Source organism: Dasypus novemcinctus, chromosome 2, assembly GCF_030445035.2.
Source record: "Dasypus novemcinctus isolate mDasNov1 chromosome 2, mDasNov1.1.hap2, whole genome shotgun sequence".
NCBI lineage: Eukaryota > Metazoa > Chordata > Mammalia > Cingulata > Dasypodidae > Dasypus > Dasypus novemcinctus.
Genome location: NC_080674.1, coordinates 158,175,834 through 158,199,313, shown reverse-complemented (window position 1 = coordinate 158,199,313; position 23,480 = coordinate 158,175,834). Strand labels below are relative to the sequence as shown.

The following is a 23,480-nucleotide window of genomic DNA, read 5'->3' as shown; positions in this document are numbered from 1 at the left end:
TTTATGCAACATGAACCAAGAACCCAGAAGCCCAGAACCTAGAGTGTTCCACTAACACTATTTTCTGTTTTTTTTTTTAAAGAAGCTTTAAATTACATAAATGCTACATTGAAAATATAGGGGGTTTCCATTTACTGCCCCCTCCCCAGTTTTTCCCCATTAATAACATCTTCCATCAGTGTGGTTCATTTGTTACAATTGATGAACACATATTGAAGAATTGCCACTAACCTTGGTCTATAGTTTACATTATAGTTTACACTTTGTACCATACCATTTTATAGGTTTTAACAAAATGTGTAATGTCCTGTATCCATCATTGCAATGTCATGCAGGGCAATTTCATTGCCCCCAAAATACTTCTATGTTACACCTCTTCTTCCCTCTCCCTCCCCTCAGAACCTCTGGTAGCCACTGCCTTTACATCAATGTTACAAGTTCTCCATTGCTAGAATAATAATGTCTACTTTAGTCAATAGTTGCATTCCCCTCTTAAGCTTGTTCATTCCTCAATCTTGAGAGTTTGGGGATGGTGATGCCCACTCTGTTTCTGACTGAAGGGGACTTAGATTCCATGGGGCAGATAGAACTGTCTTGCTAGCAGTTGTAGATACTCTGTTTTTTGGGATAGACTTTGCCCATCATTATCCTTTTGTTAGTTGTTCTGGGCAAGTCCAATGAACAGGAGAGTAGGTATTGCAACTCTGACCTGATATTCAGGGCTCAAATGGCACATGAAAGGACTGAAGATTTAAATCTCTGGAACATATATTTTATGAGAAGACTTTGACCTTAGGAGGAAATATTAAATACAAAAGAGTGTTTATGGTTAACATATTTCAGAGTGAGTTGGGAGGCCATTCCAGAGGTTATGCTTATGTACACCTCAGGAGGTTGTCATTGACTGCTACAGTAAACAGTGCCTCAAACATGGGGACTCCTGAGAGTTTTAGAGACATCTTGATACTTGGCATTATAAGCAGGGCAGACAATTACAATTTCCCTATACATGGCTTTTCTTCTCCTTTTATTTGAACCTATGATCTGTCATTACATTTTATGCATTTGACTTTTAGTTCATGGAGGAATAAAAAGTGGACTTACAGATCAAAAATAAAATAGTATTGGTATTTATATTTACCCATATCATTATCTTTACCAGAGATCTTTATTTCTACATAAGACTTCAGTTGATTGTCTAGTGTCTCCTTTCCTTTTAACCTGCAGAACTCCATTTCTTGTATGGCTCATCTAATGGTGATGAAGTACCTCAGCTTTGGTTTTATGTGGATGTTTTAATCTCTTCTTCATTTTTGAAGAACAGTTGTACTGGATATGTAATTCCTGGTTGACAATTTTTGCTTTCAGCACTTTAAATATTTCTTACTAGTGCTATCTTGCCTCCATGGTTTCTGATGAGAAATTGACACTTAATCTTATTGAGGCTGCCTTGTATGTGGCATGTTGCTTCTCTCTTAAAGCTTTCAGAATTCTCTTTATCTTTGGCATAAAACAGTTAAATTATAACATGGTGCGGTGTGGGTCTATTTGGGCTTATCCTGTTTGGAGTTCATTGATCATCTTGGGCACATATATTCATGTCTTTAAATTAAATTTGGGAAGTTTTCAGCCATTATTTGTTTGCATATTCTCTCTGCCCTTTCTCTCTTCTCCTTTTAGGACTTCCACAATGCTTATATTGGTATACTTAGTCATGTCTCACAGGTTCCTCAGGCTCTGTTCACTTTTCCTCTTTCTTCCCTCTTTCTTTTCCTCAGACTAGATTATTTCAATGGTCTTATCTTCAAGTTCATTGGTTTTTTTCTTCTGCCAGCTCCAATTTGCTGTTGAACCCCTCTAGGGAAATCTTTATTTCTGTTAATGTGATCTTCAGTTCTGTTTGGTTTCTTTCCATAATTTCTAGCTCTCTATTAATAGTCTCTTTGTGCTCATCTATTGAAGTAATTCAAAAAATTATGCACAGTGATGTTCCAGTCTCAGTGATAGAAATGGAGTATGTAAAAATTAGTTGGAATCTGGATATATTTTGAAGAAATAAAATTTACTAATGGATTGGAAGAGGAGTGTGAAAGAAAACAGAGTCAGCTATGACTCCAAGTGTGAAAGAAAAAGGAGTCATCTATGACTCCAAGGATTTTAATCTGAGCCAACAGAATATTGGAGTGAATGACTGTCAATCCAGATAGGAAAGACTGTGTGGAATCGGGCTTGTGGGATGGAGAGAGCCAAATATGTATTTTTGGACAACATACATTTGAGGTACCTATTAGATATGGGAGTTGAGATGTCAAGTCACCAGGTTGATATTTAATATATGTCCTAGAGACTTAAATCTTTGGTCTGTTCATGTGCCATTTGAGCCCTGAGTCTCAGCAGGGGTGAAAAACTTATTCTCCAATTCATTGGACTCACTTAGGACAATGAACAAGGAGATGATGATGGACAATGCCCATCCCAAGGAACAGAGAGTGTCTGCAAGTGCAAGCAAGAGAATTCTATCCATCTGCCCCATGGAATCTAAGCCCCCTCTCAATTAGAAACTGAGTGGGTATCACCATTCAAAACCCCTTAAAATTGGGGAATGAACAATGGATTAAAGTAGACTTATTATTGGTCTACTTGAAACTTAGTATTATTCTAGCAGTGGAAGAAATTTTATTATTGATATAAAGGCAGTAGCTACCAGAGGTTCTGAGGGGTGGGAGAGGGAAGAATAGGTGTACTATGGGGACATTTTTGGGACATTGGAATTGTCCTGCATTGCAATGACAGATATAAACCATTATACACTTTTCCGTAACTTATAAAATTGTGTGGAACAGAAGTATAAACTATAATATAAACTATAGTCCATGGTTAGTAGGAATGCGTCAATATGTGTTCATCAATTTTAACACTACTCAAAGATGTCGATGTGGGAAAGTATGGGAGGGGAATGGGGTGGGGCATATGGGGATCCCCCCTTTTTTAATGTAACATTTAAGTAATCTAAAGCTTCTTTCAAAATAAAAAACACTAAAAAATATACGTATATGGAATTGAAACACATGAAAAAACAACATATAGGCAGAGATGTATGAGTAAATGTAGCTAGAGTGTTTAAGATCCTTGACTGCCCAAATAATGCTAAATGTAGTAATATAAATTAGACTGTAAAAAGCTGTAACATATAAAATAATGTAAGGAATATAAAAGCATGTATAACTAATAAGCTAATAGAGGGAGAAATAATTTGATAGTATCAACTATTTGATTATTGCAAAAAAAGCAATAAGGGAAGAAAAAGGGGGCAAAGAAGGGAAGAGATATATACAAAACATATTGCAAGATAGTAGAATATTTAAGCAGTGGTTATATTAAATATTGCATGATTAAATTCTTCAAAGAAAAGACACTGAAAGACAAACATTATCAACTGAATAAAAAGTGTAAATATATGCTGTTTATAAAAGAAGGCCATTAAATATAAGGAGACAAAGTTTGAAAATAAAATAATAAAGAGAGATATGCTTTGTAAGAACTAATCAAAAACAACTAGTGTAGCTCTCCTAAGATCAAAAATTACATAAAACTTAAGGGGAATAATATTACTTGAGATAGAAATATTTTGTAATGATGAAAATATCAGTTCAGTAGGAAAATATACCATATTCTTAGAAGGTGTGATATTCAATGTGTATACAACTAGTAAATAAGCATTCGTAACTTTACTTATGTATATATTCATATTAGATGAAGGGCACCCCCAGGAAGAGGAAGTGGCATTGGGTTAGGCAGCTGTCATCAGCCAAGGGCTATTTCTTGAGAAGGTTGATGACTGAGAACTGTTCATAACAGTTGAGAGAAAAGTCCTTCAATCCTACAAAGGAATCTAGGTGTATCACAGCATCCAATACAGATGAGGTTTATTCCAGGAATACAATGTAACAAATGTAATTTACTGCATTAATAAAAGAAAGAGAATAAAAAAACCCATAATCATCTCATTGCTTCTGAAATTCAATACCAGTTCATAGTTTATAGAATAAGAAAACATATTATAGGCACACTAAGAATAAAAGGAAACACTCTCAAGCGGGTATAAGGCTATTGACAAAAAACTTACAGCGGCAACCATACTTACTAAAAAGATTAAAACTCTTCTCCTAAAATTGAGAATGAAACTAGGAGGTCCACTGCTAATACTTTTTTCACAGTAATACCAGAGGTCTTAGGAAGTTCAATAAGGCAAGAAAAAATGGTATTAGAATTGGAAAGGAAGAAATAAAGCTGTCATTATTTGCAGGTCACACAAATGTTCATGAAGAAAATTCAGAAGAATCTATAGATAAAATATTAATTAATAACTAACTCAGTAAAGTTGCCGAATGTGAAGTCAGAATACCAAAAAAAGACCTTCTAAATTTCAACACACTAGCAACAAATAATTAGGAATGAAAATTTTAAAATGACACCATTTACAGCACAATAGTAAAAACATCAAATACTCAGGAATAAATCTAACAAAAGATGTGCAAGATGTCTATACAGAATATTTCAAAATATTGCTGAATTTTTTTAAGTCTTAAAGGGAAAGATTTACTATGTTCATTAATTAGAAGACTTATTGTAAAGATGTTAGTTTTCCTCAATCATTCTATTCCAATTGCCATCAAAAGCCTACCAGATTTTTAATGAAATTTTATACTGAAATGTAAACCTTCTGGAATGGCCAAGAGAACCTTAAAGAAGAACTACAGTTGGAGGACTTTTACTATGAATTTATCCAAGATGTATTATACAGTTACAGAAATTAAAACAATGTAGTTTTGGTACACGGGTAGGCAAATAAATCAAGGGAACAAAATAGAAAACTCAGAACCATGCATATACAGTCGATGACTTATAACTAAGATTATACTGCTGTGTAGTTGGGAAAGGGTGGTCATTTAAATAAATGTTGCAGTATCAATTGGGTGTCCATCAGGTAAAAAAATCTTATTGGCTCCTGCATTACACCATAAAAGAAAAACTAATCCCAAATGGGTAATAGAATTCAACGTAAAAGCTAATACAATAAAAATGAATTGAGATAATAGAGAAGAATGTCTTTTAAAGATTACATATGAGAATGTTTTTATACTTAAGTGTAAATAAAGATTTCTTAAATAGAATGCAAAAATATAACTAAAAGGAAAAGTCGATAAACTGAGCTAAGAATAAATTCTTACAATTAAGAACTTCTTTCCATCACAAGTTACTAGTAAAAGAGTTAAAAGGCATGAACTAAGATAATTGCAGTTGCATGTATCTGACAGAAGACTTATGGCCAACATATAAAAGAACTATTAAGAATCAATAAGAAAGAGAAGCACAACACAATTTTTAAAATTAGAAAATACCTAAACCATCACTTTATAAGAGAGGATATCCAAACAGAAGCAGAAGCTCAGTTCTACTTTCAGACAGGAATGACACTGGATTGGACTTTCATGGGCACAGATGCCCAGGACACGCTCCAATAATAATGTTTAGACACAAGGCATATGCTAATCTAAACTCACCGGAAAGGTAGTCAGGGACACACGGAGTGTTTTGCTGATGTAATCAGGTGAACTTTACAACACCATTAAATGAGCAGACAAACCCACAATGAGAACACCTCCACATGTTGACAGTACCAAGTGTTGGTGAGGATGCAGAGTAACTGGAACTCTAATACCCTGTGGTAGAAACGTAAGTTGATACAACCACTTCGGAAAAGTTTTTGGTAGTATTTACCTAAAGCTGCGTATATGCTTACCCTATGACACAGCAATTTCACGCCTAGGTATTTACCTAAGAGAAATAAAATATGTGTGTGCAGACACACCTGTACAAGTTTTATTCAAAATGGTGAAGAGTTTGGCAATTTAAAAGGCTAGAGGCCTCATTTTGAGCCACTAAAATTCAAAGTGCCAGAAATCTACAAGGTTTTAATTCTGTGCATTTAACAAAATTTATGTTTACAAACAAGAAAACTGAAAACAATGACAATGTCCATCAATTATAGAATGGGATCATTGTGGTTTATTAATACAGTGCAATATTTTAACACAATTAAGAGGAATAAAAAACAGATACATGCAACAGTATGAATGAGTCTAACAGGTAAAAATCAAATGACCTTATAGCAAAGGTGTGTTTAATTCATAATGATTCATCCATTTCTATATACATTTAATATTTATGTACTTTTTGTACATTTTTTTTAGTTCAGTAAAATATTTATCCAAAGAAGAAGAAGGATGGAGGGTTTAAGTGTCAAAGGTGTAGATAGGTGGGCTTGGAACTAGGGTGGTCACTGATAACGGACGCCTTGACCAGGGCAGTTTCAGTAGGGTTGGTTTGAAGACCAGAATGGAGTAGGTTGGGGAGAAAATGGAAGAAGGTAAATTAAGGCAGTGAGGTTCTGTTCCCTGGTGTGCGTTCAAGGTCCTTAATGATATTGCCCTACCTAATCTATATAACCTTTTCTTTCATTGTATTACTCAGGGTTCTCTAAGGAAACAGAACCAGGAGATACCTGCAAATATTATGAGATTTTTTTTCCTTTTTTTTTAATTATCTTTTTTTTTAAAGACACACAGATCACACAAAAATTATGAGATTTTAATAAGAATTGTCTCACGTGACTGTGGACATACACAATTCTATAGGGGAGGCAGGCTGCCAGCTGGTAACTCCAAGGAAGGTTTTCAGTGAATTCCCTAGGAGGAGCTGGCTGGCTGAAGCAGAGATGGAAATGTTTTCTTCTCCTTTTAGTCTTCAACTAATTGGGTGAGACTTCTCTCATTGCTGAAGGCAATCTCCTCAGTTGATTGTAGATGTAATCAGCCATAGATATAATCAATATACTGATGATTTAAGTCCAGGAAATATCCTCACAGAAACAATCAGACTAGTGCTTGCTTGACCAAACAATGGACATCAAAACCTGGCCAGCTGATACATGAACTTAACTATCACATCCATGGTTCCAAAATAGCTACCATTTCTTTATCCTAAGCTCTAATGTCCTCATGGCCATTTCTCTATACTGATACTTTGAATACTCTGTACCTAAATGAGAAAAACCTTCAGCAAAGTGGATAGTAAGAAGAGATATAAACCTAGCAATGTGCCCCCAGGAAGTCCCAGAAAGAGCTGGGTTTAGAATGTTATAGAGCAGTGGTTCTCAAATGTTAATAAGCTTTAGTTAGTTTTTTAAAAACCTTGTGAAAAATGCAGATAACTGAGCCCTCTTACTCTGAGATTTCCATCCAGTAGGTCTGGGTGGAGCCAGGAATCTGCACTTTCAGTAAGCACCTCAGGTGATTCAGAAGTTACTAACCTACAGCCATCCTGTTGTGTCTTGGGTATATTATGTGCAAGCAAATGGGCAAGGAAGAAGAGAGACAGAACTTCACTACCTGTTGGGTAGGTGGAATGAAGAAAGATTTTTTTCTCCATTTTATTTCTGTTCTTTCCTGGGGCCATCAGCCCTTCTTAAGCAGACCAAGTTCTCTGAACTCTGAGGTTCTGTGTGCTGTGGACTTATGAAACAAACAAGGCTAAGGTGATAAACTTCTTTCTTTCCTTTTCTCTTTCCCTTTTTCGTTTTTCCCTCCTCCTCCTTTCTCTGTTCCTTTCCCCCTTTTTCTTTCAATCCTCCCTTTCCTTCTCTTCTTTGTCATCCTTTATTTTTTATTACACTTTTCTTCTCCTCCTGTTTCCCCTTCATTTCTCCTTCCATTCCTCACTCCCTCCCTTCCTCATGTCCTCTTTCACTCTCACTCTCAGATAGAAAAAAGGAAATTCAACCAGAATTCTAACTCTACGTACTGTGTCTTCATGGTCAACAAGCCCTACGCTGTCACCTGCTCTGTGGTGGCCTTCTACATTCCGTTTCTGCTCATGGTGCTGGCCTATTATCGCATCTATGTCACAGCTAAGGAGCATGCCCACCAGATCCAGATGTTGCAGCGGGCAGGAGCCCCCTCAGAGGGCAGACCCCAGCCAGCAGACCAGCACAGCACGCATCGCATGAGAACAGAGACCAAAGCAGCCAAGACCCTGTGCATCATCATGGGTTGCTTCTGCCTTTGCTGGGCTCCATTCTTTGTCACCAATATTGTGGATCCTTTCATAGACTACACTGTCCCCGGCCAGGTGTGGACTGCTTTCCTCTGGCTTGGCTATATCAATTCCGGATTGAACCCCTTTCTCTACGCCTTCCTGAATAAGTCTTTTAGACGTGCCTTCCTCATCATCCTCTGCTGTGATGATGAGCGCTACCGAAGACCTGCCATTCTGGGCCAGACTGTCCCCTGTTCAACCACAACCATTAATGGATCCACACATGTGCTAAGGTGAGTGCTTAGGGGGTTGATAAATTTCATTGATTTGCATTGCTCAGAAGGAGCAATACCCCCATTTTCCATTTCCCTAGGGGTTATCCCCAAAACCTGTGCAGTGTTTATAATGATTAAGGAATATAACCATAAAATAGTTTAGTAGATAAGGACTCAGAGTCTGGAGGAAGACTGACCTGCCTTCCAATTCAGTCAGTATAGTTCTGTGAACTTGGGCAAGTCACTTAACCATTCTGAACCTTAATTTCATTTTTTAAAGTATGAGATAATAACCTCTGTATCTGCATCACAAGATTTTTGTGAGGATAAAATTAACTAATGTATGTTGAGCATGTAGTACAGAGTCTGATGCCTTTAAGCACTTAGAAAATGTTATTCACTATTATTTAAATGCATTATTTTAGGGCAGTGATTAAAGGTATGGACTTTAAAGTAAAATAAACTTTATTTTGACTCTCAGCACCCCTACTAAACATCAGTATAATCTCTCTTCATTTCACAATTTCTCAACTGTAAAAACTGCTAATAATAATATTTGCCACATAGGGTAGGGTTTTTGTGACAATTAGATAATACACTCATATAGTGCCTGACACATGGTTAGCTCCCGTAATACTACTAATAATTTTATTAGTAAGAGTAGTAGTAATTGCAAATTGCCCGATCCCTATAATGGTCATAAAATAACGTGATTAACCTCATAAATATAGAAGCTAAATACTCAAAAGCCATGCCATGTGAGAAATGGTATAATGGAGGTATGAAATATCTAGAATAAGGACATGAATAGGGAAGAAAGCTGATTTAGCTTAGGGGAATTAGGGAAGGCTTCACCAAAGAATGTTTTATAGAAATTTTAGACATGGAGGAGACATAAGGAAAGCCATTGCAGGCAGAGAGAAGAACATGAGGAAAGAAATGGAAATTGAAAGAGCATGGGAAGGTCAAGTGACTTACCCAAGGTCATACAGGGTTAATGGAGACTAGAGTGACTTTGGAATTGAATGTTCAGTGAGTTGTCATAATGACTCTTCAAACCCTGGCAATTTTCTGGCCACCCTGTGCTACAGTTGTACTCAGCTGTGAAGAGCCCTGTGAGATAAGTATATTCATTCTGTGGCAAAGATGAATTGTCAAAAGCATATTTTTCCTCTGCCTTGGGATGCATAAGAATTCCTAAAGAGCAGTTCTTTCTTTGAGGCAAGCATTTAATTTTTCTGATGATGACAGTATCCAGCTGTTCTGGCAGCTGAAAATTGGGGGATTTTCATTTGTATGTGTAAGAAAAAATGAAGAGAAAATAGGAATTGCTATGAAATATAAATGCTGTGTCTCAGAGGCTGCTCATAAGCATGAATTCAATTGTCTGCCACCAGTGTGGGCAGACTTCTAGCCAAAGCCTAGTGTGGTGTTGAGATTCCAGCTGGTAGAAGGAACTCAAAGGATACTCCTATAGGCTGACATTCTCTCTTAATTATTATGCCTTAGCGAGTGTCATAGAAGAAATCCAACCATAAAGTGTGTATGCAAGCTCTTCTGTGTGGGTGCCAGATAGTTTTTAGCTATTTAAGCTAGCAGTTGCCTAAGTACAGGCTGTTGACAACTTACAGTGTATGTTTCAGTAGTGCATTTGTTAAGTTAGTTCATTAGAACTTGGTAGCCTTTTCCCATAGAAACAGTCGTTGGAAGGATTTGGGGGTTTCTAGGCAGCCCAAGAGAGCCTATTTTACTCAGTCTGTATGATTTTATCCCTGCTGCTTTTATAAATTTTTATCGTGACTGAAAAGCAACGAGATAGCAGTTTAAGCAAAGGTATATGGACTTTATTCATACATTTCTTCATGAGGTCATGAAAAGTATAGGAAGTTGACCTGAGATATTTTTCTGTGGGCGTGAGGGTCTTACAAGAGTGGGGGTCAGCCATTACGGAGGAGAGAAGACTATTTGAAACCTGAATCCGCTAGAAGGTGAGCCTCCCAAAGACAGGGATCCTGACTGTTTTATTCACTACTGTATATCTCATATCCAGTTGATTGCCTGATAAATATAGGAACTTAGAAAAAATTGTATTTTTATTAAAACTCCCACATGTGGCACATCAACAAAATCAGCTTTTATCCTGTCAATCCTACCCCTATTGCCAGAAACAACAGTTAACGTTAGAATGGTGACCTTTTCAATGCATTTACAAGCATTCGTACAAATATACAAGATCATAGATTCTTTTTCTTTATTCTATAAAATTGGGACCATTCTATATTTGCTGTACCTTGCTTTTTATCCCTTAACAGTACATTTTGGAGATGGTTCTGCTTTAATATATGTAGATCTAACTCATTCTTTTTAACTGCCCTGTAGTCATTTCTACTAAATATACATATTACTAAAATACATATTAAATACATATTACTAAAAATACATATTAAAATATAAATTAAATTGTAATTAATTATTTCCCATTAGTTGGTATCACGGTGTTTCCAATTTTTTGCTATTACAAAACTATACTGTTTTTACTGCTCTTGCACATATTTCTTAGTATATGTGCCAGCATTATTTTTAAATAGCTACCCACAGTGTAATTGCTCTATTGACATGTACTGCCATTTAAAATTTTGATGTTTACCACAAAATTGACCTCCTAGAACACAGTTTTCATTCTCATAACAGTACCCTCTACTCCTTATCCTCAGCAACACTGAGTATTATCAATGTTTTGTTATTTGGTGAATTTGCAAAAATACTCCAATTTACTTTTAGGTAGTTTCTGAGGTTGAGACTCTTAAATTAGTTATTGAATTTTATATTTACTTTACATGAATTGCATCTTTATGTATTTCGCTTTTTAATCAATTTGTTGTATTATTAATTTTTGGGTGTCCTTTATTGTATTCTTTATGTTGATCCTTGGTTATATAACTTGCAAATACAACTCTCCATCTTCTGCTTGCTTTAAAAAGTTAAAACTTTGGTTAAATTTGTCATGTAAAGTTTAAAATTTTGACAAAGTATTCTCATTTAGTTTCAAAAAGTTGGTCATTTCCTATTTGAAATACTTTCCACTCTGATTTTTCAAAACACCATATGTTCATGGTTTTATTCCTACCTTGCCTACAACTCTATGGAAGTCTCCTTTACAAGTTTCTCCTTTTCTAAATAGCTTCTGAATGCTGAGTTCTTGAGGGCTTTGTTCTTGATTCTCTTCTCAAATCTACACTCTTTGTGATTTCAACATTCATAGTTTTAAATACCATCTACATGCTGTCAGTTCTCTTTTTTTAAATTAATTTTTTTTTTATTTTTAAAGAAGCTTTAGAGTACATGAATGTTACATAAAAAATATAAGGGATTCCCATATGCCCCCCTCCCTCCCCGTCCCACACTTTCCCACATTAACAACATCCTTCATTAGTGACACATTTGTTACAGTTCATAAACCCATATTGAAACATTGCTCTAACCATGGACTATAGTTCACAATTTAGTTTACACTCTGTCCCACACAATTTTATAAGTTATGACAAAATATACAATGACCTGTATCCGTCACTGCAATGTCATGCAGGACAATTCCAAAGTCTCAAAAATCTCCCCACATTCTACCTATTCTTCCTTCTCATCCCTTAGAACCTCTGGTGACCACTGCCTTTACATCAATGATAAGAGTTCTTCCATTGTTAGAATAATAAAAAGTCTAAAGTAGAATAATAATGTCTGCTTTAGTCCATCATTCTTTCCCCAGTCTTGAAGATTTTGAGGTGGTGATACTCAATCTGCTTCTAATTGAGAGGGGGCTTAGATTCCATGGGGCAGATTGATGGAGCTATCTTTGCTTGCAATTGCAGACACTGTCCTTGGGATGGGCGTTGTCCATCATCATGTCCTTGTTCATTGTCCTAGGTGAGTTCAAGGAACTGGAGAGTAGCTGTTAGAACTCTGCTGAAATTCAGGGCTCAACTGGCACATGGATGGACCAAAGATTTAAGCCTCTGGGACATATATTTATCAAATATAGTGCTAATTATAGGTTCAAATAAAAGGGGAATGGGAAGCGGATTTGGCTCAATGGATAGGGTTTCTGCCTAGCACATGGGAGGTCAAACCCAAGGCCTCCTGACCCATGTGATGAGCTGGCCCACGCGCAGTGCTGATGCGCACAAGGAGTGCCATGCCACGCAGGGGTGTCCCCCGTGTAGGGGAACCCCACGTGCAAGGAGTGTGCCCCGTAAGGAGAGCCGTCCAGCACCAAGAAAGCACAGCCTGCCCAGGAATGGTCCGCACATATGGAGAGCTGATGCAGCAAGATGACGCAACAAAAGGAAACACAGATTCCGGGTGCCGCTGGCAAAAATACAAGTGGACATAGAAGAACACATAGCGAATGGGCACAGAGAGCAGACAACTGGGGGGGGGGGGCAGGGAAAGGGAGAGAAACAAATAAAAAATAAATAAAAGGGGAAGAAGAGTCATGTGCAGAGAACCTATGAATGAGTCAATCTCTCTTATTATATCCGGATCATAGCTCTCCTCTATGCTCCAGACCAGAAGATTCAGTTTGCTTTCTTGACTGTTCCATACATTTCTCTCTTGGGAATCACAAATTTAATAGGTCCAAAACAGAATTCTTACTTTGCTGAACCATACCCCCTCAATATACAACTTTTCTGAGTTTTCCCCATCTCTGTAAAGGAAACCATTATCTGTCATGTTGCTAACTGCAGATACCTCCCTAGGGCTCTGAGAGAGAATAAACATATCAGAAGGAAGATTTTAAAGATTTAAAAAAGAAGAACCAACTAGTTAATATAGAAAAAAAATGGAGTTAAATAGGAATAAATGTAAAATCCAACCATATGGGGTAAAATAAGAATCACAATAATATAGGATGATACCTGAATAAATTTATAGCTGTGTGTATAAAATTTGGAGTTTTTTCTTTTTTTATTATTTTATTTTTTAAAAAGATACATAGATCACACAAAATAAAATTTAGAATTTGATAAGCATGCCTTCATTATCCTCTTCTAAGGGAATCATTAATAAAAAGTACTTTTTATTACTTCCATGTTGTTAACACATGGTCACCAGAGACTTCCTTCCATGTTATTAATAATAATGATTATGTTACCTAACATTATTCCAGAAAAGTGTATGCCAGTTACTATATTTAAGCACTTTGCATTCATCACATTTAATTTTTACAAAAACTCAAAGTGGTAAGTACCTTTATTATCACAATTTTAAAGATGAGATATCTGAGATTTAGAGAGGATAGGTAACCTGCCCAAAGTCCCATAAAGAGGAAATGATGAAGGTAGAATTCAGACCCAAAGCCTTTGGTCTGACTCCAGAACCCAGTCTTGTCTAGTCCACTCAAAAATCAGGCTTAGGATGACCACTTACCATGTTGACCTTGACCCTTTGGCTAAAGTTTGTGCATCATCTATAAATCTGCCAACTCCAGTACTATCCAATGCACATATGTCTCTATATTGTATACAAAAAAATCATGGCAGACTAGTCGCTTGTTCAAATTCATGGATTTTCAATCTCTTTCCTAAAATGGGAATAAAGTTAGATGAGATGAACTTATTCTTAGTACTTTCTTTTTGGCTTTTATCCCTGGGAACACACTGACCTTTCAAGGAAATTATCAGTTTAAGAGAAGTCCACCTCAGGATTCCTAACAGACTCTTCCTTCTATAGTTTCCAGAGAATTCCCTTTTCATTTTTAAAAATTGGGACGCTTGTCCTTCTCTACTTCATCTGAGTGACTGTGGTCCATTTGCAGCACTATTTCTCATGGCATTTGTGCTGCTTTATACTATAGAACTCCTATTTCACTCCTGTCTGTTCAAATGTTACCTGTGGGTGGACACTATGGATTCCTCTTTTGTATACATCACATAGTCCTTCACACAGTGCCAGAAAAACTGTAGATGGTGATAAAATAAATGTCTTTATGATTGTCTTCAGATTATGGAAGATTAAAATACTTATATTGAAAATTACCTGTCTTCTTATTTTAGTCTACCCAAGATCCTAAAAATTGTAGTCTACAACCCAAGAATCACACTGGGGAGAGCCAATTCATGACAATACTGAGATTGTGGAGCTTCTTTCTCTTAGTCTTGTTTGAGAGAATAGAATCTCAGTTTTCCAGGTGGAATTAGAAACAAACCAGGGTGACCTCAAGGGTTTATAACAGTATGTCTCCCAAGCTTGGCCCTATCCTTATGACCCTTTGCTTTACATAACATTTGATTATTAAGCAAGCAGATAGGTAACCAGTGAATTAAAATATTCCTTTGCAAGATGTTCTTAGAGGACTTTGATCACTAAAAGTGTGCTGATTTATGTGTGTGCAATCAGAGTTGTCTGCATTTGTGCCTGGTTTTCTCTCTGATAAGTGCCTTCTCTGGGAATATCCAGCTCATACTCAAAATAGAAGTGAAGATACTTTTTGGTCAGCTGATGGAATAGTTTGTCTTGATACGTAAGTAACATAGCCTTCTAAAAATAGTTTCCAAACATGAATTATTGTGGTGATTGTATCTTGGGGCAGTTTTAATGTTGTATGCATGTATATACAGTCTCTTAAATGGTAATAATTTTGTTGGACTTAAGCTAGCAATGTATGAAAGAAAATTGCTTTTGGAAGCACGTTTCAGTTCAGCCATGAGTCAAGCCAAGTGGCTCCCTGTGTGGGAGGCATGATATGACCACATAAACTTGTTACTATGAGAACTGGGTGACCAGGTGACTGAAATGTTACAGGAACAAACCATACTTGGGATTCAATTCTGGGAGCTTTGTCTGTTAGGTAAATGTCAAGCACCTTGCCAATCTTGTTCACTGCTGTATCCTCAAACTCTAGTAAAGTGACTGAAACTTTGTGGAACTTGGCAAATGGGTGAAGGAATACTTATGTTCCTGCTCCCTTAGTCCAGCTTCTGTTTACCTGCTTAGTTTCTGCCTCTCTGGTGATTAGCTCAAATGATCCACAGAAAAATAGAAAACAGGGGTGCAATTGAAAATTTAGAAGAAAGAGTTCTTCCACATGAAATCTTCTGAGGATTCCAAGTTTGACTTCTGTGGTAAATAATCCTTGTTCTGCCTATCTCACTACCTCATTGTGAAAATCAAATGAGATAATGGATGTGAAATTGCTTTGCTAACTGCAAAGCCCTGTCCTCTTGAGAGAGAGAATTGTGTTATAAGAACAGTCTATAAGTTAGGTAACACAAGCAGAGATTTCATGCAAAGTTTAGCTTTCAGATGGGTTGTTCTGCTCTCAAACTAGGCAGAGATCTCTAACCTGGTTCTCCCAAGTTCAAACCTTGCTCAAACCTAGGACCCTTGCCTAGTTCCTGCAAAGGCTGTAAACATCTGCAAGTACTTCCTAAAGAACTTCTTGCTAATCTAAATTGGCTCTTGGCTATCATGTACCATTATCTCCCCTCAACCTCCTGATTGATCCAAAGACCACTGGAGCTCTTCTGTCTAATAGGGTAACCACTAGCTGCATATGGCTATTAAATTTTTAATTTAAATTAACTAAAATTAAATAAAACTAAAAATTCAGTTTCTACTGGATAAGACTGCACAATTATAGAACATTTCAACCACCCCTACAGTCCTAGCGAACAACTCTGCTCTAGAGGTACATGAACCTTTTCCGAAAGAAGAATTATATACTCCTTCCTCTGGAAGGAGGCAATATATACTTTCCCTCACACTTAATAATTCTCATTAACCAAAGCTCAGTAATAAGCCAATTCTAGTGGCTATACTATATAAGTCACTGACATTTCCATGCACACGATTAGTATATTCAGATTAATGGATGGAATAGAGGAAGAAAATACGAGGATTAAGAAAAAGTAAAAGAAAGGCAGAGTGAGGTTTCACAGAAAGTCAGTAATAGAAAACAATGTTATTCTGTGTTATTGCCCCTTGTCATTTCTGTTATAAGTAACAGTTATCAGAATTTATAATTGTATTTGATTTTTGTTTACTTGTTTATTACCTGTTTCCCAGCTAGACTGAGTATTTAAGGACAGATAACATGTCTTTTTTATCTCCTGAAGTTCCCCCAGGGTCTAACACATTGCTCAATTAATGTATTTGTTAAACGAATGTTCTTATTATTCCCTATTGCATAGTAGAATACATTTTCACCACTTTTAAAAGTATTAATTCCAGAATTGGAATAGTTATAGTTTTTACTAGGAAACCTCTTGCCAACTTTTAATTTTAGCACGCCAGAATTCCACTTTTAAATAAATATTTTCATATTATGAATTGGAAGATTTTATCTATCAGTGAAGAAATAATTTAGGTTTGATTTTCTTTGGATCCCTAGAGGTTTCTGCTAATGTTTGAAAGTTGTTTAACATTTAGCCATTTTACCCTGAATTTTGGAGGTTACTGTTGGATTCATCATTTACCTCATTGTTTTGAACCAAAGCATACCTAATCTAGGTGCATCAAAAATGGCCGAGGATTGCCTTGCCTTTCCTCCTCCCACATTCTCCAGGTGGGCTAAGTAATTTTCAGGGCCCAATGCAAAATGAAAATGCAAGGCCTCTTGTTCAAATCCAGGAAAAAAGTGCCATTAAGGGTACCAGATACAGTTTTTTCCTTCATTTGCTGTCTTTCCATGCTGTGGCATGGTTTATTTTCATTTTGTTGTACTTAGGGTTTTTGTTGTTGTTGTTGTTTTTGAGTGCCAGGGCTGGGGATTGAAGCCAGAACCTCATAAGTGGGAAGCCAGCACATAACCACTGAGCCACATCAGTTCCCCTGAGTTGGTTTTTTCCTCGATTTGCTTGTTTGTCTTTTAGGAGGCATCAGGAACCAAACCTGGGACCTCCCATGTGGAAAGCAGGTGCTCAACCACTTGAGCCACATCTGCTCCCCTATGGCATGTTTTTTTTCTTCTTTTTAAAATTATCTCTCTCTTTTTTTAAAGAAACGTAGATCACACAAAATGTTACATTCAAAAAATATAAGAGGTTCCCATATACCCCATTCCCCACACCCCCTACTCCTCCCACATTGACAACTTCTTTCATTAGTATGGTACACTCACTGCATTTGATGAGTACCTTTTGGAGCACTGCTACACAGCATGGATTATAGCTTATGTTGTAGTTTACACTCTCTCCCAGTCCATCCAATGGGTTATGGCAGGATATATAATATTCTGCATCTGTCCCTGCAATATCATTGAGGACAACTCCAAGTCCCGAAAATGCCCTCGCATCACAACTCTTTTTCCCTCTCCCTGCCTTCAGCAACTCCCATGGCCACTGTCTCCACATCAATGATAGTTTCTTCCATTGCTAGAGGCACAATAGTTCTATAGTAGAATACCAGTAAGTCCACTCTAATCCATATTTTATACCTCTATCCTGAGGAGCCTGGGATGGTGATGTCCACTCCACCTCTAAATCAAGAGGAGGCTTAGATCTTCTTGATGGATGGGATGGATGGGATTCTCCTGCTTGCAGCTGTAGACTCTGTTGGCTCCCTGGTGAGGTGGTTAACCATCCTCACCTCCCTGTTAGCTGGCCTGGGTAAGTCCACTGATGTTTCAACTCTGCTGAGACTCAGGGCCCAGCTGGCACATAGATAGTCCAGAGATTCAAGTTTCCTGAGCATACACCAACCCCAGCGCTATGGTATGTTTTGTTTGCTGTTTACTGTCAGTTGAATAAGAAAAATCAACGTTTTAAACAATTAGTATCGAGTTTACCATTTATCTTTATATTGCATAGTATGAGTTTTAAATGCAAATGTAAGAGCATTTAACTAGTATGGAATCACTAAAATTATACTGATCTTATTTTGTAGTTTATCCATGCTTGTATATTTCCTTCTTACCAGAACAGTGTACAAAACTAACACAACTGTTTTTATTTCCCTTCTTTTTTAAAATTATTTATTTATTTGTTTGTTTATTTTAATTAATTTTTAAAATATTATTTCCCTTCTTGATACATGCACATTCTATAACTGCCCTACCTTTGGCTTACTGCTGAGTAATGAAGAATTGAAAGGAAGAGCGACTGTGGGTGTCCCTATCTTTTCCTTTCTTTCTAAGTCAGTATTTTCTTAGCAGTGGTTGGCTGGGTGGGAAAGGGACACAAGTGAGAAAGGGTCCCTTTATGGCTCTTGTTTCTTAGAAGGGCATTGCTTCTTTCTGTGTTTGGCAAGTTCTGGTTCAAATGGAAAGTGTGGCTGCTTGGGGCTTGCAGTGTCCCTGCTCACTGAGTCAGGGTGTGCCAATGTGGAGCACGAGCACAGAATCCCGGGGCCTCGTGTGGGTCAAGTTCTCCAGAGACTCAAAGCAAATACAAGGTAAGCATTTTAAGGAAGCTGCTGACCAGAGACCAGAAGGAAAAGAAGAAAGCTTTGTATACACTAATCTTGTACTCACTTTGAGTCTTACTTAACGCCTGTATGCATGGTGGGTCCACCAGGATTCTCTGCTCACGGGGCATCGTCACTAATGTGATGGGGCAACAGGGACTATGTGGCATGCACACATATAGCAAGTATCTCCCCTGCTTACACGCGTGCTCTGTTGTGCCTTCTTCACAAGGTCAAGCCTAAAATTATTAAGGATTTCAAGACAGTGACAGGAGAACATTAAACCAAACCTGGGGCCCCTCTGAGCATGGGGTCCTATGCAACTGCATGTCAAACCTCCATGGAGCTGCCCTGTGCCCAGCCCTTCACCAGCCTCATCCTGAGGCATCTTCTTAGAGTAAATGGATCTTGTTGAAACCACACAAGGCACACAGTAAGAATAACAACATCAAAAGTTCTCCTCTCACTCACGAAATACTCAGGAGTAGAAAAGTTAGTGCTGTTTGCAGAATGCTCCCACTCTCAGGAGTTTGTTAATGAGGTGGCATAAGGCGCCCCTAAGGATGCCCGTTCCTGGGCTAAATTTCTGAATTCTAAGCATTCTCCCCTCCACTGAGACTTACTGATCAGGAAATGTTCCTGTCTCATACTTTGGGGAAGATGAACTTTGATGTGTGACTAAAGAATCCCACCCAGGAGAGTGTAATGGCTGCAGATGCTGGAATGCAGCACCTCTGGGTTTCAATTCTACCTTAGTTCTGCCATTTATTATTGATATGAACTTGAGCTTGTGACCAAATATCTCTGGGTCTCTGTTTCCTCTTCAGTGAAACTGGGATTATATTAGAATTCATCTCATAGGGTTTCTGTTCATTTTAAATATGATAGCATGTGCAATGATGAGCCCCGGTCCTGATACACAGAGAGCACTCAATGAACGGAAGCTGCTATAATTGTTATTTTATTATTATTTTATGTGTAATATCATTTGTATCTTGGTAAAACACTCATCTCCAGTTATTTTCTGAGCTCCTCAATAAGCATTTCTTAAGAAATGCTTCAATAGAATCTCCATGTTCTAAACACTATTCCTTAAACAAGGAATGCAGTGCACCCTCTACCAGGAGAAAAGCCAGAAATGAATTGAATTAAATTAATCACACTGTTTATAAATAATTATTTAAGCAACATGAGACAAGACTTGTTTCTTGGGTACATCAAGTCGTGTGCTGAACAGTTGGAACTGTTATTTTGAAAATGCCTGCTGGCTTTTGAATTACCTTTGACCCAACAATGCACATAACCACACTGAACATGTTAGGTACGTTCTGTGTGTGTTTGTCTTATCCCTGATACCTTGCAGGTGCACCCACTCTCAGACTGTCAGCGTTCTCACTACTGGCCCTCTGAGATTGGTGCCCACAGTAAGGAGGGACTGTGCCTGCCGTTCTTTGGGGCAGGCACCAAATCAACGCCCAGGTTCAGAGATGCCCAGGGTGGTTTGTCCTGGGTTGAGAATAGAGGTCGTGTGCTGTGGTGTTCTGGCCCTTGGCCTGGGCGGCACATTGGAATCACCTGGGAGCACATAAACACCAGCCAGCCTGGGCTTCACTGGTAGAGATTCTATTTTAATTGATCTGGTTGGAAACCAGGCTTCCGTGTTTTAGGAGCTCTAATGTGTAGCAGGGTCGAGAACCACTGGTATACGGTGAAAAACAGGAGGCCAGTTTCTAATTCCTTACTGACCACCAAGAAGTCATCATCCTTGTCAGCCACCAATAAAATTAGGAAGTTGAAGTAGATGATGCTTCAAATTTAGCTCTAGTTAAACTAGGGCTAGCTAAACCAGTAGTGCTTGTCAACTGAATTTGTGTAGGTTTAAAACAGGGGTTCTCAATTGGGAGCAGTTTTGCCCATGGGAGAACATTTGGCAATGCCTGGAGACATTTTTGCTTATCACAGTTGGGAGGATGCCACAGCATCCAATGAGTAGAGGCCAGAGATACTGCTAAATATAGTACAGTACAAGTGACAGCCCCCACAGCGAAGAATTATCTGTCCCCAAATGTTGAAATAGTACTGAGGTTGAGAAATCCTGCTTTACATGAATCCTTTAGGCTTTGCAAGAGTGCCTCCTTACCACTCCCAGGGGACAGCAAGAGACGTCTTTTAACAATTCCAGGGGTTGCATATGCTGTTATTCTTCCACTTCACTGCAGTTTCTGCACCATTTGGCCCCTCCAAATTCATAGCCATTCCCAAGACAAGGAAAAAGAAATTTCTGTAGAAGGCAGTTGGCTTATTTCTGGGAGGAAGAGTTCTGAACTACTGTGGCTAGAATGGAAGCAGTAACCTTGCAGATAAGCCTTTTCCCCAGGCAGGCTCCATGGGCTTGTTCCCTTACAGAGTGTACTTGGCAGGGACAATCCCTACCAATTTAGTCAGAGCAGCTGTTCAGGAAGGAATCGCCTCCAAAGCAGGCTAAGAGACCCACCAGAAAGCCACACTCCCATGTAAATGTGTGTTAGTCCATGGCATATTGATGTGGGGCCCTGGCCAATAGAAGTGGTAGAAGCTGCATTTTATCCAGGGCATTGACAAATTAGAGTGTGCCCAGAAGAGGGTAAATACCATGACTCTTTTTGCAGAATACATGACGTATGAAGAACAATGGAAAGAATGGGAGATGCTAAGCTTAGAATGAGTAAGCTATCGGTTATAAGCATTGTTTTTTATATCTGAAGGGCTGTCATGGTAAAGAAGAATTAGACTTGCTCTGCATTGTCCCAAGGGAGAGAGGTAGGAACAAAAGGTTGAAGTTATAAGATTATGTATTTCAGCACAACATGGTACAGTCCTGGTAAAGTAGAAGCTGAAAATTGGATGATTATCAGACTTAGAAGTATTGATAACCATCAGTCACCAGAAGCATTGACTGATCATCAGCCAGCTCTGATGAGGAAGAAGTAAGAGGTTGAAGAAGATGTTCTCAGAACCTTCCTTTGTGATTCCGTGAGTTACAGAATTGCAGAAGTCTTCCCACAATGAAGTGAAACACAGGGGAGGGCAAAACCTGTTTCACCTGGTGTAACATTTTGCTAGGTTGAAGATGGAGAACTTCTGGAAAGATTATCATTGAGAAGAGTTGCGCCAGAGGTGAAATTGCCAATTTCAGGAGCCATTGTGTTTTCTGTCCTGGGAATCTGTGACTGATGGAAAATTTAGACATTTCTAAGGAAGGAATTCATCTTTGAGCACTCTAGAGGCTCAGCAGTACACAGCTGATTTGATGCTTTGATATCAAAGGGATTACTGTTTAAAGATTTGTAGGGAGCAGGAGCCCTGGACTGGGATTCATGGTTTCCTTCTTCATATAGAACAGCTAGGACCAGGACTTCAGTCTCCACATGGGGCAAGGCAGGGAGCTGGGGTGCTGGTGAAGCAGGCTCGTGTTGTAGTTAAAAGCATAGCACTTGATATTTGACAGATGTCAGTTTGACTCCTGGTCCTTCCACTGTGAAATGGTGTGATCCTGGCAAGTTACTTGACTTCTCCTAGCCTTGATTTCTTCCCGTGCAAAATAAAAGTAAAGGTAAGGCTTGCTTCATATGACGTGAGTCTTGAGTGAGATACTGAACATACAGAGCCTGGAACAGGGTAATTATTGGTAACTTTTCTTGTTATCATAATCATCATCTAGTTAGGCTTTGAGCAGGAATGCAGGGTAGTAAAATAAGGCTTATATTTCTGGAATGCGTTCCTGTTCAGAAAAGTCTGAAGCAAAATGGCTTGATGTTGAAATCACTCTAAGGGTCTCCTGAAAAGGGACAAGCGAGTCCCTGAACAATGAGTAGGGTGGGAGGGGAAAAAGGACTTTATGGGCAGAATTGTTGAGAAGGACTGAGGAAGAGGGTTCTAACTGCTGTTCTCCTACATAAGCTATGAAATCAACTCCAGCCCTTCAGAAAGGAACCTCAGTGAATGGCCTCTGGCTAGATTAACTAACAACTGAACAAAGATATATTCAACCAAAGAGCTGAGGACCTACTTTTCACAAAATGATTTCCAAAATGTCTTTTCTCAATTCCATGCCTACTTCAGGTTATTTCTAACAATATTCCTAGAAACACTTCACAGTTAGAATTGTTCTTGGAGAGATTTTTATTCTCTAAGAAATGACTGAATCCATATTTTGACAAACCTGACAAACAAATGTATTTAGTGCTTGCTTGTCACCCTTTAATTCTTTTCAGACTTGTGTTCTTTGCTGGCTGGTATGATTTAGTTTTGCCCTCTATTTGTGAATTGGCATTGTTTTACTTTGAGGTTCTGATTTTGGGAAATGTGTGTGTGTGTGTGTGTATGTGTGTGTGTATGTGATTGTCATGTATAATAATACTTGGTTGCTTTAGGAATAATTTTGTTTCCCAGTCTGGTGGTCACCATCTTCATCATCACCACCATCTTAGCAGCCCCCATTTACTGAGCACTGGTTTATATGCCAGGAATTGTGCGAAGTGCATTTTCTTACATCATTTCATTTACTTCTTAGTCTATCTTATGGAGCAGGTATTGTTATCCCCATTTTACTGATGGGGAAATCTGGACTCAGGGAGATTAAATAACTTGGCCAAGGTCCCACTACTGGTCAGTGATGGAGCCAAGATTCCAAAGCATGTCCATCTGATTTAAAAGCCCTTGCTATTAACT

The 23,480-nt window shown here is 38.1% G+C and overlaps 1 protein-coding gene across 9 annotated transcripts in view; it reads left to right on the top strand.

Annotated features, from left to right (window-relative positions):
• HTR4 (5-hydroxytryptamine receptor 4) overlaps positions 1-23,480 on the top strand; it is a 213,092-nt gene that overhangs the window by 148,367 nt on the left and 41,245 nt on the right. For all 9 annotated transcript variants that reach the window (XM_058280659.2, XM_058280655.2, XM_058280667.2 and 6 more), the window contains one exon: positions 7,822-8,390. In XM_058280659.2, the coding sequence (XP_058136642.1) occupies positions 7,822-8,390 (569 nt within the window). The remainder of the gene's footprint in view (positions 1-7,821; positions 8,391-23,480) is intronic.